The following is a 15,067-nucleotide window of genomic DNA, read 5'->3' on the forward strand; positions in this document are numbered from 1 at the left end:
CAGACCCTAAAGTTTTAAGGAAAGGACATCGAAAAAAATTAAAATGAAAACATTCTACTTCTTTTTAATTTTTTCTACAAGCCTGGAAAATATCACCTTATTTTACCTATAAAACACCTTAGACCAGTTCATAGAACCACTGTGCCCCTGGAGCACAATTTGAGACATTGTGGCTAAATGAAAGAGATAAGAAAACTCTCATCAAGCATTTCTCTCTTGTACTGCCCCATCCACCTGTCTCCATCCCTGGCTTCAAGGTAACCACCACCTCTACCACCATGACCTTCACCACCATTATGTTGAGTGTCACTATATGCCAAGTTCTGTGTTAATCGCTTTATTTGCAGCATCACATTTAATGGAGTAGATATTATTACCCTGTTTACTATATGAGGAAACATTTAGGGAGATTATCATCAATAGACTTTATAAGGGCAGAGTTGAGATTTAAATCCAGGTATGTCTAACTCCAGTGTACATTCCCTTAACTGCTATCTTGTGCTTTCTTCTCTATGACCCACCAAGAGTGGAAAATACCAACCTATGATGTCATATATACCTGTCAATCAGCCCTCAGGAAGGTGTTTAAAAAGCTCTCAAGCATAAATCTATTACTATACCACCCAAGGGAGATCTGTGTTCTGTAATCAGGTTTGTATATTCATATAATATATTTGACAGAGTTAGTTTTAACTTTTTTTTAAAAAAAAATGTTGATTGAAAAGCAAAAAGATTCTATCGAGATTGTTGTGAAGACAATAAAATACAACTCAAATACCATTTTTTTCCATGAAGTCTTCGTTGACTCAACTGTCTCTGAACTCTCTTAGCACTTTCCCTGTGTATTCTTAGCACTTCATCTTCTGCTTGAACCCAAACACATCTGCTAAGCTTTTTGTTGTGGGAGTTGCAGATATAGAGATCAAAGACACAGTTCCTGTTCTCAAGTAGCTCATGGTAAGTATATATTATGACACCTATAGGGTACCATGGAAAAGGAAAGGCATCTAACTCTAGCCAGAAGATTCTGAGGAGGAAAGGAATAAAGGGAGAATGTGGGCCACTGGGAAGCAAGTGAGAGGGAGTGGGGATTTTGACACAAGATCCTAATCTTGAGATGGGAGTAGACATTAGCCAGGTGATGAAAGCGTGTGTGTGTGCATGCACGCATACACACGTGCACATGCATACACATGCCTGTGTCTTCCAGGCAGAAGGAAGTAGCAAGATGATAAGGAGAGGAGCTTTATCCATTCTGGGAATTTTAAGTACATAATTCAGCAAAGCTGGTGTGCAGGGTGGGTGACAGGGAGTGGCACAAGATGAAGCTGGAAAGATATGTATGAGTGATTTGGTAGGGAGTTTGGATTTATCCTAAAGAGAATTGACAGTCATTGGAAGATTTTAATATCTTTAAAAAGATCATTCTAGCAGCAATGTAGAGAATTGATGGGCATGGGAAATGGGATGGTATAGGAAAAGTGGAAGAAAAATCTAGAAGTCAGAAAACCAGTCAGGAAACTATTGTAGGCAGGCAGGCCAGACCTGAGCTCAAACAGCAGCAGTGATGTTGAAGAGGAGTGAAAGACAGGACATATTCAGGCAAATAAAGTGGAGAAATGAAGCAAATCAAATAGTAACCTCAACTTTTCAGATAAAAAAATTAAACTTATTTACCTTGTTATGTTATCCCTGAAAGGATGCACATTTCTCTACCTTTTTCAGAAGTTGTACTACAGGTATACAGCACAGTTTGCAGAATTAATAAAATCAGGATTCATTTTTAAACTTTCATTTTATTTTAATTGACAATAATTATATATATTTACGGGGTACCATGTGATATTTTGATACATGTATACACCGTGGAATAAAAGTCAGTATTCTTTGTATACCACCCAACATATATCTACTTCCTGCTATAGTATCTGACTTTTTTCCTTAAGCTGAAGTTATGGTTGGTTTCCACAAACTTGATTTACTTTCACTCTATTTCCTGGCTACATAGACTAAAAATTATACTACTTCTCACAGAAGATTTGGGTAAGAGGGAGAAAAGACAAAGCTGTTAAAACCCATTCCGTTGTGAACAAAAGTCACCACTTTCAAAGACGGCCAATATCATCATCTGGAAAGGAATCACATGTTTCGTGTATGTTTCTACTCTGATAAAAGTAATCTTCCTTGGTCCAGTGACAGAATAATACAAAACAATGATAAGAAATAATTAGAAAACATACAGCTGAAAGGTTTATATTAGATTTGAGGAACAGTTTTCCCCTTAGAGAAGCTGTTCCACAAGGTATCAGTTGCATCAAAAATATTCTTCTCTGGAGACTGCTACAGCATCACTTCCTCTTCTTACTTTGTTTGGGATGCTCACTTTCTGAATTACTGATTACATAATTATTCCATTCATTCTGAAATTCATCCATTCAAAACATTTATTGAGCACCAACTCTATGCATCCAATATTAATAAAGATAGGGGCATGAGTTCTGGAAGATGACAGTACAAGTAAGTAAAATAACTTGGAGTATGCCCTGCAATGGCAAGAGGTGGTTGATGAGAGTTAGCCCAAAACCCTGGGCTTGAAAGGGTTGGATTAGGATAATGTGGGAGGCCTGCGAAGAGGAAAGAAAGGTCACTGGAACAAAAAACCAAAAAAACACCTCTGGGTGCTAGTTTTTCCCAGAGCTGGCTCTGGTTTAATCAATGTGATAAATACTGGTGTCCACTTGTAAACTCCTAAAGAATATATTTACTTTTCCATCTACAGGACCTAATACATCTTCTATCATATTATCATAATGGTTATTTTTATAGAGAATTTTTACCCGTAACTTCATTTAACAATCTGGTGGGAAGTGGTAATTTCAGGTGTTCCAAAATGACCCCACCTGGAATTGTAGGAACTAACTCAGAGACAGGGAAAGATAACTTTTCTCTTCACAATTTATAGATGAGGAAACTGAATTGAAACCCCCAAAGTCAATACAGCTCGTTAGTTGTTAGTGACAGGGTCAGTAAATGACTCAGATGCTCTGACTCAGGCCTATCCCTTGCTGCAGCCATATTTCCAAGAGAATGAATGAATCAGAGAAAAATGTTGTAAACATCAATGAGTGTCATTTTTATTCACTAAAACTTGTATTCAAACAAAAATTCCAAAGATTTCCCCATTTTCCTCAATTTAAACTGACAACCCATGATTATCTCATGTTTAGTACAGATATAAGCAATCTTACCTTCACAGTTTGTGACCACAGCCCATTTCATCCCCAATTGACTCTATATAGCAACAAAACTCAAAAAAGACAAGATTTGGAATGAAAAACAAAAAAGAACCAAAAAAAAAAAAAACCCAAATAAGTAAGCTCTGTGGCTTTATGGCTTTACCCATTCAAATTTCACCTACTGTAAAATGGCTTATCTAAGTTACAAGGTATAATCAAGTTTAACCCTGATCATTATAATATTCCACCAGTGCTAAGAAAGTACACATGTATCTGTAATGCATGCTTATACGTTTATTAAACACAAAATCTTGAACTTCCATAATCCTTTTAATTCAAATGTATCAAAAGGCCTTAAGAACATGAAGAATATATTTCTCATTAAGAAAGAAGTCATGACTTTGTCAGAATTTAGCCCAAATTAAGTGTGCCCAGGATTCTTGATGTTTGAGCTGATGCTTAGGCCTCAAAACACAGGTCAAATCTGCAGAATAACTTTAGTATGGAGTAAACAAGCCTAGTAATCAGTAATTTGTTATGAAAAACATCATTTTGGAGCACTAGTTTTTGTTCTGCTTAAGGGCAAGAAACATGTAGTAAATACAGCTCCCTTCCCTCCCTTCCTCCCCTACTGCCCTACCTCAATTCTTCCCTCTCCTCCTGCATAATTCTTGGCAGAAAATATTTGAACACTCATGACAACTGACTTCAGTTATGAATGTAGTAGTCCAAGAAAGCTTCCTGTAATCTCAGTTTGAGCAGTTACTGATTGGAAGGTGAGGGATTTCTAAGACTTGCCTTGAGAACTGCTATTTAGTATGCAAATGTTTAATTTCAGCTTCGTAAGTGTTCTCATTAGTCCATGTAATTCTTACCTGTAGTGGTTCAAACCTGTGATAACATGCTATTTTTCACCCATCAAAATCAAGTCACTATAGGTACTGGCTTACTGCATCTACTGTTTGATATGTCTGAATTTCTCTTTCTCACATTTGATTTGGGGACTTAATCCCATTCTGAGCATGAAGGAATTTTATCTAGATTGAGGGGAACAATAAAACTGATTCTTCTCAACTATAAAAATGAAAAGTATTCATAGAGATATTGGTGGGCAAATGTGGTTGATTGACTCACTCCAAAAACTAGCGACTGAAAATAAACTGCTATCCTTGCAGACAATTATTGAAATAAAACACAGTCAGCTTTACATCTCTTCAAAACCTGTGGGAAACAGCTCTGAGTGAAAATAATACATACTGGTAAAATGCTTTTTTTAAAAAAGACATCTTGCAAAAGATTCAAACTCATTCTTTTCAGGGCAACTTAATTGCACAAGCTTTATGCTAATTATTGTTACATTAAAGATTTGGCAGCTTTACAAAAATCCTAAACTTGTACATGCAGGTTTGAAATCTCTATTTTAATGCTCCAGAATTAGACTAGGAAAGCATTTCAGACAATGCCAACCTGTAGTAATGCTTGCTTTTTTTTTTTTTTTTTTAATCTATGAGTACCTTATAATTTATAGTTTCATAGGAATTTGCTTAACAAATGTGGACGTGATTAGTTGCCTGGGCTCTAAAACCCAAACCTGTATTCTTTGGTATCATGGGATGCTGTTTGCCAAATGACAGGTCTCCAAAAGCCTAACCATGCTAAAGACCATCTTTGCTGGTGAGTGTTATTCCTGTGCTTAGTATGAATTCCCTTCACACCAGACCTTCAGCAACATAGAGGTGTGTTTTCAATATCCAGCATTCATAGAAGGGTGTAGATCATGTCATATCAGAGCAGAAGAAAGGGAGTAAACAGTAAAATGGAGATGTATTAAGCCATCATTCCCATGTAGTAGGGAGTGTTGGAAAACAATTGTTTAAATCACCTTTCTCTTGATTAAAATAATAATAATAAAAGAGAGGTTTGAAAGTTGCTGTAAGAAGAGGACAAGCTGACTCAAAGGTAGGTACTTAAATCAAGTGAAAAATGCTTATATAATGTGCTTGATAGATGATATAACAACCAGAGTGGAACATAAGGGGAAACTTTGTGGGGTGGGACAGTTTGGAAAGGTTTGAATTAAAGGTTTACATTGTTGAAGGAAAAGTATTATCTGTCTTAATCTTGTGCTAATAAAGTCTAAATAGCTGGGTGAAATCTTAGAGGACTATGTCAGAGTGAATGATTTTTTATTCTATACTTCTTTTCCAAGATCCTACCTGTAAGAAAGACATTTTTAGTATCAAAAAGTAATAATATCACTTGCCAATTGAGGATCACCAGCATCATCATTAAACTTTATACATTATTTGTTGGTAGCCACAGATGTGTCATGGAGGTGGAGAGCTGAGTGATGTTGCTGTCACTCACAAGTGGTATAATTTAGACACAGTATGGGGGACATGAGCACTTGACACAATCTTGAAGGTGGAAGGGAGAGGATCCATGAAGAGGTGCCTTTGCTCAAGTCACCTCCCCGATCTTTGATCATGCCTCTCCACCTGGTCCTCACTGGGGTTTCAGACATCCTGGTCAGAGGCTCTGCATTCAGCGGGTTTGATGCTGCTCCTAAAGGTTGATGGCATTAATGTAATGTTACCTCACCTTTGGGAGTGGAGACTTAGTGTTTTCTCCTGATTGGTAGAGTGGTGGGAAAAGGATTAAATTTCAGTCTAGCTGTCAGCTCCTGATGTGAGCCAGAAAATTTCTGGTTAGGCTAAATTCACAGATTTTTTCTACTACTATACTTATCATCTAAGTTTGCCAAGAGGTGGAAGAGCAGAAGCACGAAGATCAACGGTATCCTAGAATATGGTCTCTTAATTCCTTATTTTCCTGGTACCCTTAGACACCCTTGCCCCGATCTAAAAAATACCACCAAGAAGAAACCTTTCATACCCTCAAGACTGAAACAGGAATGAGAGGCAAGGGTAGAAAACTGAGTTGACTTGTTTGTCGGCACTTTAAACAGAATTCAATTCTGTGAAATTATCTTGGGGGTTGTTTCCTCAAACTTCAAGGTGGTTAAAGATGATTAAAAGACATGTTCTCTTGCTTAAGGATTTGCTGACACCTAATGCCTTTTTTTTCTCCAAATAAATGCAGGAGTGACATTTTAAAAAGAATATGAGAAGAATGTGGCCCTGAGCAGTACTTTTATTCCCATTACCTTTTAAGAATCTAACTCCTATGCCACTATCCCTCCCCCTCCACCCACTTGGCCCTACCTTCTCCCTCACCATTACTAATCTAACCTGAATCACTCTATTCTTCTCCAAGGGAACACACCCAGTAATAGCAGTGAATCACAGACACTATTGCCTCTCTAGTCTCTGATGGATCTGACAAAATGCCAGATCTGAGAGAATAAAAGGACAGGAAATTCAGATGAAGAGAGCTTTTTAGGTTCTTGTGTAGTACATTGTCCTGAATATTAGTTATTAGATACATTTTCTAGCTGCCTGGTGATGGAAAGGTTTCATTGTGCTAATAATACTGATCCTCTCCTTATCTAAGTAACCATCCTACTCAGTGAGGCAATTGCTGTGGCATGCCTAACAGCTATGTCAATGGCCCTTTCATCTTGAAGTTAAAATAAAACCCACTCTTGAATATCTTGGCTAAAGAATATGAAATAGTTAAATCATAAAGATCGATGTTTGGTAACAAAGTCTCTACAAGTGCAGGCATTACACATTATGTAATTCCATACGAGATCTTCTAGGTAATAGAGAAAAAAATAGAAATATTTGTCAACTATTCTCAAAGGGAAATTTATGAAATTACAGAGCACTAAAATATCACTTTACCATGGATGGGTCTAAAAGATGTGACTTGAATTCATGGCAAGAGAAACCCAGAGAAGAGTTTTTGAAGGGTATTTTCAACTTATGTACAACTGTCATAAGAAGTGTTGAAAGTCAGCTAAGAGAATTTGGCAGATTTTCCGGTGTTATAAATTTGTATTAAATTTAGTTTGTTTAATTTGTCCTAATGGACATTATAAATCAACTGAATCATGTGGATTTTACACAATTCCTCACCCAAGTGGATGTTAATCCTAGTTTCAGAAGTGTGTATTTTTATCTTTCTTTCTTTCTTTTTTTTAAGGAGTCTCTGTCGCCCAGGCTGGAGTGTAGCGGCACGATCTCAGATCACCGCAATCTCTGCCTCCTAGGTTCAAGCAATTTTCCTGCCTCAGTCTCCCAAGTAGCTGGGACTACAGGCACCCACCATCAGGCCTGGCTAATTTTTGTATTTTTAGTAGAGACAGGATTTCACTATATTGGCCAGGCTGGTCTCTGACCTTGTGATCAGTCCACCTTGACCTCCCAAAGTGCCGGGATTACAGGCACGAGCCACTGCGCCCGGCCTATGTCTTTGTTTCTTTAAAAAAACCTATGGATACTAGTTATGTCCACATCACACAGAAAATGTTGTCAATACAGAAAAGTCTATGGGAATATAATTTAGGTTACCTTGAGACTATTGTTAAGATTTACAAAATAATACTAAAGCTGAGAATTTAAAAATTAACATGAACATTTTAATTGTGGCTAAAAAGTACGTGTGTTTGTGCGTTTGTGTGTAGGTAGAGAGAGACAGAGAAAGAGAGGCTATTTACTATTCTTTTCTGGCCGTTAGACAAGAATAAGAACAAAAAAAATTAAAAAAAAAAACCTCATAAAGATTTTAGGTCTACATCATCATCCCACCAATAATTACAGACAAGAACGAAGCATTTTACCACTCCCTGATGAGTAACAAAGTAGCCAACAGTAGCCTTGGGGACTGAAGAAATTTTAAAATACATGGAAAGCCTGACTTGAGTTGATATTAATTACTATTATTACTGGATTCTATTGCTTAAATTGTTCTCTGTGGTAGGGTAAGGAGTCTTTACTTCCTGGCTCACTGGGCCAGTATTTTTTCCTTCCTGAAAAGTTTCATAGGAAACATACAATGTCCTGTGTCAGAAACACCAAAGTCTTCACAGGCTAATAGATTTCAAGTCACTAAAGACACTGAAATGTATGATATGCATTATCTAAAGGTACAATTAAAAGTATAGGGGCTATATTCCAGATCTCTGACATGAAACCGAGGAAACTGGGTTTCCAATTTGTGACGTGAAAAGATTAAGTAAAATACAAACTTATGTATAGGGAGATAATTCAGTTCTAACAATGCATGAAAGCCAGAGAGGTAGGTCAACAAATGCACATTTCTGAAATACAGGTTTTTCTGAGTATTTGTTCTGAAGTTCTTTGAAAATCTGGCCAGATAATTCCATTTTAAGATACCAGTTCACATAATAAGCAAGTCAGAACATTTGCAAGGCAAGATGTTGTTTTCCTTTCTGCAGCCAGGAAAAACACAGCTCTAAGCTTAGGTTGTAAAGGTAAAAGGATTTGGGAGCAGCTGATTTTAGCCAGTCATAAAAACAACTCCCCCTTATGCCAGGAGGTATAAAGAATATGCAGAGTCTGCATTGTGCTTCTACTGTCAGGACAAATCATTATGCTTTTTCTTTGAGATTAACTGATGCCAATGAATGAGTAAAGGGAGAAATAAATGTACAGACTGAGACCTGCAGCTTGGTGAGATGAGTAACACCTTTATCACAAAATCATGAGTTCTGTCTTCCACTTTGTAAATTCCTTGGGGTTAACTTATGTAATTTAAAAAAATTTTAGGAGTGAAATATGTATTACTAATCATATGTGAAGCTCTGCATTTTCTGCTATTTATAGTTTACATTGTGTGGGATCTTACAGATAACAGCATCTTTTAAAAATATATGTGCTTTTTCGGGGAATGGGAGCTAAATCAAGGGGTGAAAGGTAAGTGAAGGTGATACATTCCTTTAAATCAGTTAGGGAATGGTGAATACACTTGAATATATAAAATAACTACTGCTTCCTAGATACCTAGCTCTGTTCTAGCTGCCTCTTACCAGTTCTCATTTAATTCTCCAATCCCATATTAAGAGATGAAGAAACTGAGGCACAACATAAAGTAGGGTGCCAGGATTTGAACCTAGACAATTTGACTCTAACGTCTGTGCCCCTAATCATTCCCTTAAGTAGTCCTCAGGTTCTGTAATTATTATACCTGACTGCTTAAGGCTCAGGTAACTCCCTTCTGGCCACTTCTAAGCCATTACTGTCAGATGTTATTAATAGTAAAGAGACGATATCAATGTTTAAAACGGCCATTCAATAAGAGGACTGAAAACACTAGCCCCTGGAAATTCCCAACTTCCACGCGACTCAGAAGTTACACAACTCTTTCCCTAAACCCAGTGCTCCACCCAGTGTAGCTAACTTTGTCGTCGCGTAGCAACAGAACCTCGCCACACTGGAAGCGTGGGGGTCGGGGGGTCGGGGGGGGTGGATTTTCTCGACTGGGGATGCTGCTGCCCGGTGGCCGGCAAAGGCCCTATCGGTCTCAAACATCTGAATTTTGCACCGACACAATCTCATGTAATGATTGTTCTGTTTCCTGTGTTGCGCCACAACAAACTTCCTTGGGCTACATTTTCCCTCAGATTTGAGTAAAAGATTTGAGGTCACGCTAAGAAGCCTGAATACTGAGGTACAGAAACAGTTGTTTACCAAAAAAAAAAAACAAACCTAGCGACGGGACCGCCGAGTTTGCGGCAGCCAAAAAAGCTAGCGATGAGCTCAGCTAAAGTGCCAGGACTCTCGGATAGATTTCTAACATGTTTCATTCTCAACAGGCTGGAACCCAACGCTGTTCTCGTGGTCTCTGCCTCTGGGGAGTCCACAAGCTATAAATCTAACATGCAGCCAGCCGTGCGGCTTCTGGCCGCGCCACATCTGAGGAAAGCCTTTTCTGTGACGAGCGGGGAGAGGAGACTGACTGGAGCCAGAGAATGGAGGCCGCGGGCTGGCGGGGGCAGGGGGAGGCACTTTCAGGCGCACTTCACAGACGCACAAAAACAAGGAAGCCTGAAGGGAAGGCGGTTGAAAATAAGACAAGAGAAGCCGCGAACGGAAGCGCGCCCCCCTCAGGATCGGCTGCTCGTTCCAAAGCTCAGCTTCCCCCGCCCCGAAGACCTGCTGCGGACCACAGCCGCGCGCGCACACTCCCGCTGCCCTCGGGCGCTGGGCAGGGAGAGCCGCGCGCACCGGTTAATTCTGCCAATCACGCGTTTAGGCCGCCTATCGTGTGGCCAAGCCCCGCCCCAACCGCCGGCTGGCGGAGGCGCGCGCGCAGTCCCGCCGCTCTGAGTCGCTGAGTGAAGCGGCGTCTCGCGCGTTAGTCAGTCTGGCCAATTGCGCGTCTTCTACGCCAGCCGCACGGCCCCGCCCCTGCCACAGGATCGATTTACGGCCGCAGCTGCGCGCGCTTTTTGCTCTCGCTGGGAATGGCGGAGGGAGGTACTCAGCTGAGGGGAAGGGGGTTACCTGAGACCTGGGCTTCCCCGGGAGTGTGCTGTGGAGTCGAGTTGAGCTCCTTTTCCGGGTCTGGGGAACTCAACCTCACCTCATGCATGGGGTCTTCGGGGATCTAGTGGGCTTTTTGCAATGGGGGGAAGGAGGGGACTACTCCCGCCCCTGGTTTGCCTCTCAAAAGTTGATGCCTTTGTCGGAGAAAGCAATTTCAGTCCTCTCTCCTTTTCAGTGCCTATTCGCTGCTTAAACTAAAAGGGCGCAAATGCATCTCCGCTGTGTTTCTTATGCCTCGGGCCGGCAGGGTAACGGGTTCTAGTCACAGCTTGTAGAGTTCAGGATGGGTGACATTCAGGTCCTATTGTTTTTGAGTCAAAGTTTCGGCTATATTTTCTTGAATTATGAAGCTGTCATCATAAAGAATTCCTGATTAAAGCTGTTATTCCCTTCTTCCAAGGCAGAATTTGAATATATTTTGGTGGATGAAAAGAAAACAAGGAGAGTTGTGACTATGAGATACTAGCTGGTTGATGTGTCATGAAAATCTTAGTGGTCCCTTTGTGGGAAGGTAAATGGAAAACTGCAAAAAGAGCAATAATGAATTACAAAGTGAAATTAGAAGAAATATCTGGCTTACTTGTGGATGCTTTGTACACCAATAAAATATATTCTTTGATAAAAATCGACTATGGAGAGGTGTGGCTAATTTGATTCTCATTTAATAATTTTTCTTTTTTAGAGAAAAACCAAGATTTCACTTTCAAGATGGAAAGTTCGTCAGACTCAGCTGTGGTTTTACCTAGCACTCCTCAGGCCTCTGCGAATCCATCATCTCCCTGTACAAATAGTTCACGAAAACAAGTATGAAAATCTTTGTCCTTCCAGTGGATCCATTGTGTGTTTCTAAGTATTGTGGCAGTGGTGGTTTAAATTCTACTGAAGGTTGTTAATTAACATAATGTGTAGCATAAATAAGTAGACATTTTATTAAACAATTTTATGTTTTTCTTCTAAGGTCACATATATGACACCCACCAGCCCCTTTCCATATTTTCCTCTTGAATCAATTCATTTCAGTTAGTTTCAGATTAATGGAGAAAGTTAGAATCTGTGCAATATTGTGAAGGTCTTTAGTGGCAGGGTCTAGGTCTTTTCCTTACTCTGTAATTCTGAAGCACCTGGAGTACCGTCAGGCATGTGCTTGTTACTGAACAAATGTTCCTTGATTACTGGGATAAACCTTTCAACACTTTTAGAAAGGTGTTGATCTTGCTGAAGTAAAAAGGAAATAGAACAAATGGAGCTTCCAGAAATTAAAGACATTTTGTGATGCCTTCTTTAGATGTGGAGACAGAAAGCCATCTAGTGGTGTCTAGCACAGAAATGTAAGGCCTTTATTTCTGGTGATTTATTGACATCAAGAATGTTTTTCTTGATTCACATTTTTAATGTTTTATGCTCTTTATAGCCTATGAGTGCAACACTTAGAGAAAGATTAAGGAAAACAAGATCTTCATTTAATTCCTGTTACAATGTGGTGAAACGTCTTAAAGTAGAGAGTGAAGAAAATGATCAGACCTTTTCAGACAAACCAGCATCTTCCACAGAGGAAAACTGTTTGGAATTTCAAGAAAGTTTTAAACACATAGATAGTGAATTTGAAGAAAATACAAATTTGAAAAATACTTTGAAGAATCTCAGTGTCTGTGAATCTCAGTCACTTCATTCTGGATCATGCAGTGCTCTCCAAAATGAGTTCATGAATGAGAATCTTCCTAAACAAAGATTAAACGATGAAAAAGCCAAATTGGTGAAGCAGGTTCAGGAGAAAGAAGACCTTCTTCGGAGGCTAAAACTAGTCAAAATGTATAGATCAAAGGTGAGAAGAATTTCGGGACCATTGTATCATTTTTATTTTTACATAAATTGCAGGAAAGTAATTTCAAAAATAGAAAATAAGGTGTGTGTTTGTTTTTTTATCATAATAAGCAATAAGCCAAATATTCAGAAACCTGGCTTCCAACAACTTTAATTCAACTCCAGATTTAGAGTAGAAAAGGCCCTTAAACACCAGGTAAAACTTTTTAAGAATCTCAGCTCTTATTTAATATGCAGTTAAACTTTTCTCTCTAGTTTCTAGCCCACAGCAATATTAGAAGTATTAAATGTTAGATGCAAGTACGACGGGAACAGAAGTGAAAGCTGACAGTCAATTAGTAAAACTAAAAATGGGCTGTAGAGTACAATAAAAGGTATTTTATTTATGATCTTGTGTCTCCCCCAAATAATTAATGTGATTCAGCCATATTATTTGAGAAAAAAACAAATATATATTAGATTTTAGATTTCAACTCATATAGGTTGAATTAAATAGAACTTGAGTACATGGAAGGAGATAACCTTTATTACCTGGAAAATTCATATATATGCAATAGCTCATTTTCCCCCAACTATGTGGAATAAATGATGAGATAGCATATCTCATTTGTTCTCGTGAAATTTTAGGGTTTTTTAAAAATAAAATTTAGGAGTATTGAATGTATTTTAAAATTTAGGAGTAAAAAGTGTATTTTATTTATTCATTCTCTTTTTAGAGACATGGTCTCTGTTACCCAGCCTGGAGTACAGTGGTACAGTCCTAACTTATTGCAGCCTTGAACTCCTGGGCTCAAGTGATCCTCCCACCTCAGCCTCCCTAGTAACTGGGACTACAGGCATGTGCCATCACACCTGGCTAATTTTTTTAAATTATTTTTTTGTAGAGATAGTCTTGTTATTTTGCACAGTCTAGTCTTGAACTCCTAGGCTCAAGCAGTCTTCCCACCTTGGCCTTCCAAAGTACTGGGATCACAGGTGTGAGCCACCATGCCTAGCCTAAAAAAATATTTTTAACTAGAATTTTGTAATTTTAAAGAGCAGTTTTAGGTTCATAGCAAAATTTAGTGCAAAGTACAGTATAGTGTCATTTTTAAAAAGGTACAGTTGTAATAGAGTAGATTTTTCCCTGTATTACTGCTTCTTGACATAGTTTTGGCCCAATTTAATGATTTGATTTTTCCCTTATCATAAGGATGGTCCAGAGCGTGAGCCAACAAAATAGCCATTGAACTCAAGTTGAATGACATTGTAACCATTCTACATATGACCATCCTACTTTTTCCTAGATAGAAGTCCCATTCATCCCAGTGTATGTTAGCCTTTAAACCTGCACATCCACTAATTTAACAACTTTAATTAAGTTGAACTAGCATGACTAGTTATTGACATACATACATGGTTTTTTTTTTTTTTTTCTGTTTCAGAATGATCTGTCTCAGTTACAGTTGTTAATAAAGAAGTGGAGAAGTTGTAGCCAGCTGTTGCTTTATGAGTTGCAGTCAGCTGTGTCTGAAGAGAACAAGAAACTGAGCCTTACTCAATTGATAGACCACTATGGGTTAGATGATAAATTGCTGCACTATAACAGAAGTGAAGAAGAATTTATAGATGTTTAATTCCTGATTTTTGCTCCAGAATATCTTTGAGAATGACAACTTAATTAAAAGATATTTAGACACTTTTTTTTTTTTTTTGGAGACTGAATCTCGCTCTTGTCACCCAGGCTGGAGTGCGATGGCGTGATCTCAACTCACTGCAACCTCCACCTCCCAGGTTCTAGCAGTTCTCCTGCCTCAGCCTCCCGAGTAGCTGAGATTACAGGCACCTGCTACCACGCCGGGCTAATTTTTGCATTTTTAGTAGAGACTGGGTTTCACCATGTTGGCCAGGCTGGTCTCGAACTCTGGCCTCAGGTGATCCACCCGCCTAGGCTTCCCAAAACCATTAGGGCTCAGAGGAATGTATCCTGATGAACATCAATTAAGGGCACTCTAATATATAAATTATAAACTAACTTCTAAAAGGAAAATTAGTATTTTGGATAGACTTGCCAAAGAAAACTTGACATTTAAATCATGTTTAAAATGTCATTTGGGCAGTTCTGGAAACTAGTTTTAATACATTTGTTTTTTGTGGCAAAAAGTTTTATTTTAAATGTTAAAAATTGTCCACTCTGGTAAATGTCTAAACCTAAAGTTTAAAAATTTCTGCCTCCTAAGTTTATGCACCTTGTTTCCATCCATTTACCACATATTTCCATCTGATAATTTAGCAGGTAATTAAACTCATATGTCCAAAACTATATTCTTCCCTGTCTCTTCAAATTTGTTTCTCATACTCATGATTTAGTGAAACAACCATCTATTTGTTCTTTTTTTTTTTTTTGAGACAGAGTTTTGCTCCTGTTACCCAGGCTACAGTGCAATGGCACAATCTCAGCTCACTGCAACCTCCACCTCTGGGGTTCAAGCGATTCTCATGCCTCAGCCTCCCGAGTAGCTGGGATTACAGGCATGTGCCACCACCCTGGCTAATTTT

At 38.7% G+C, this 15,067-nt stretch overlaps 1 protein-coding gene across 3 annotated transcripts; it reads left to right on the forward strand.

Moving 5' to 3' along the window:
- Nucleotides 1–10,572: 10,572 nt before the first annotated feature.
- On the forward strand, nucleotides 10,573–14,831 carry SFR1 (SWI5 dependent homologous recombination repair protein 1). 3 transcript variants are annotated; one of them, XM_015456649.3, is made up of 4 exons: nucleotides 10,573–10,724; nucleotides 11,391–11,512; nucleotides 12,120–12,530; nucleotides 13,954–14,831. In XM_015456649.3, exons 2-4 carry the CDS (start codon nucleotides 11,417–11,419, stop codon nucleotides 14,143–14,145), a joined length of 699 nt encoding a protein of 232 aa, XP_015312135.3. In that variant the 5' UTR covers nucleotides 10,573–10,724; nucleotides 11,391–11,416; the 3' UTR covers nucleotides 14,146–14,831. The 3 variants fall into 3 exon arrangements, with proteins under 3 accessions (XP_015312135.3, XP_005566422.3, XP_005566421.3); XM_005566365.4 differs by having other exon boundaries at nucleotides 10,573–10,639; XM_005566364.5 differs by lacking the exon at nucleotides 10,573–10,724 and adding an exon at nucleotides 11,055–11,219.
- Nucleotides 14,832–15,067: the final 236 nt, after the last annotated feature.

The sequence above is a fragment of the Macaca fascicularis genome, chromosome 9, assembly GCF_037993035.2.
Source record: "Macaca fascicularis isolate 582-1 chromosome 9, T2T-MFA8v1.1".
NCBI lineage: Eukaryota > Metazoa > Chordata > Mammalia > Primates > Cercopithecidae > Macaca > Macaca fascicularis.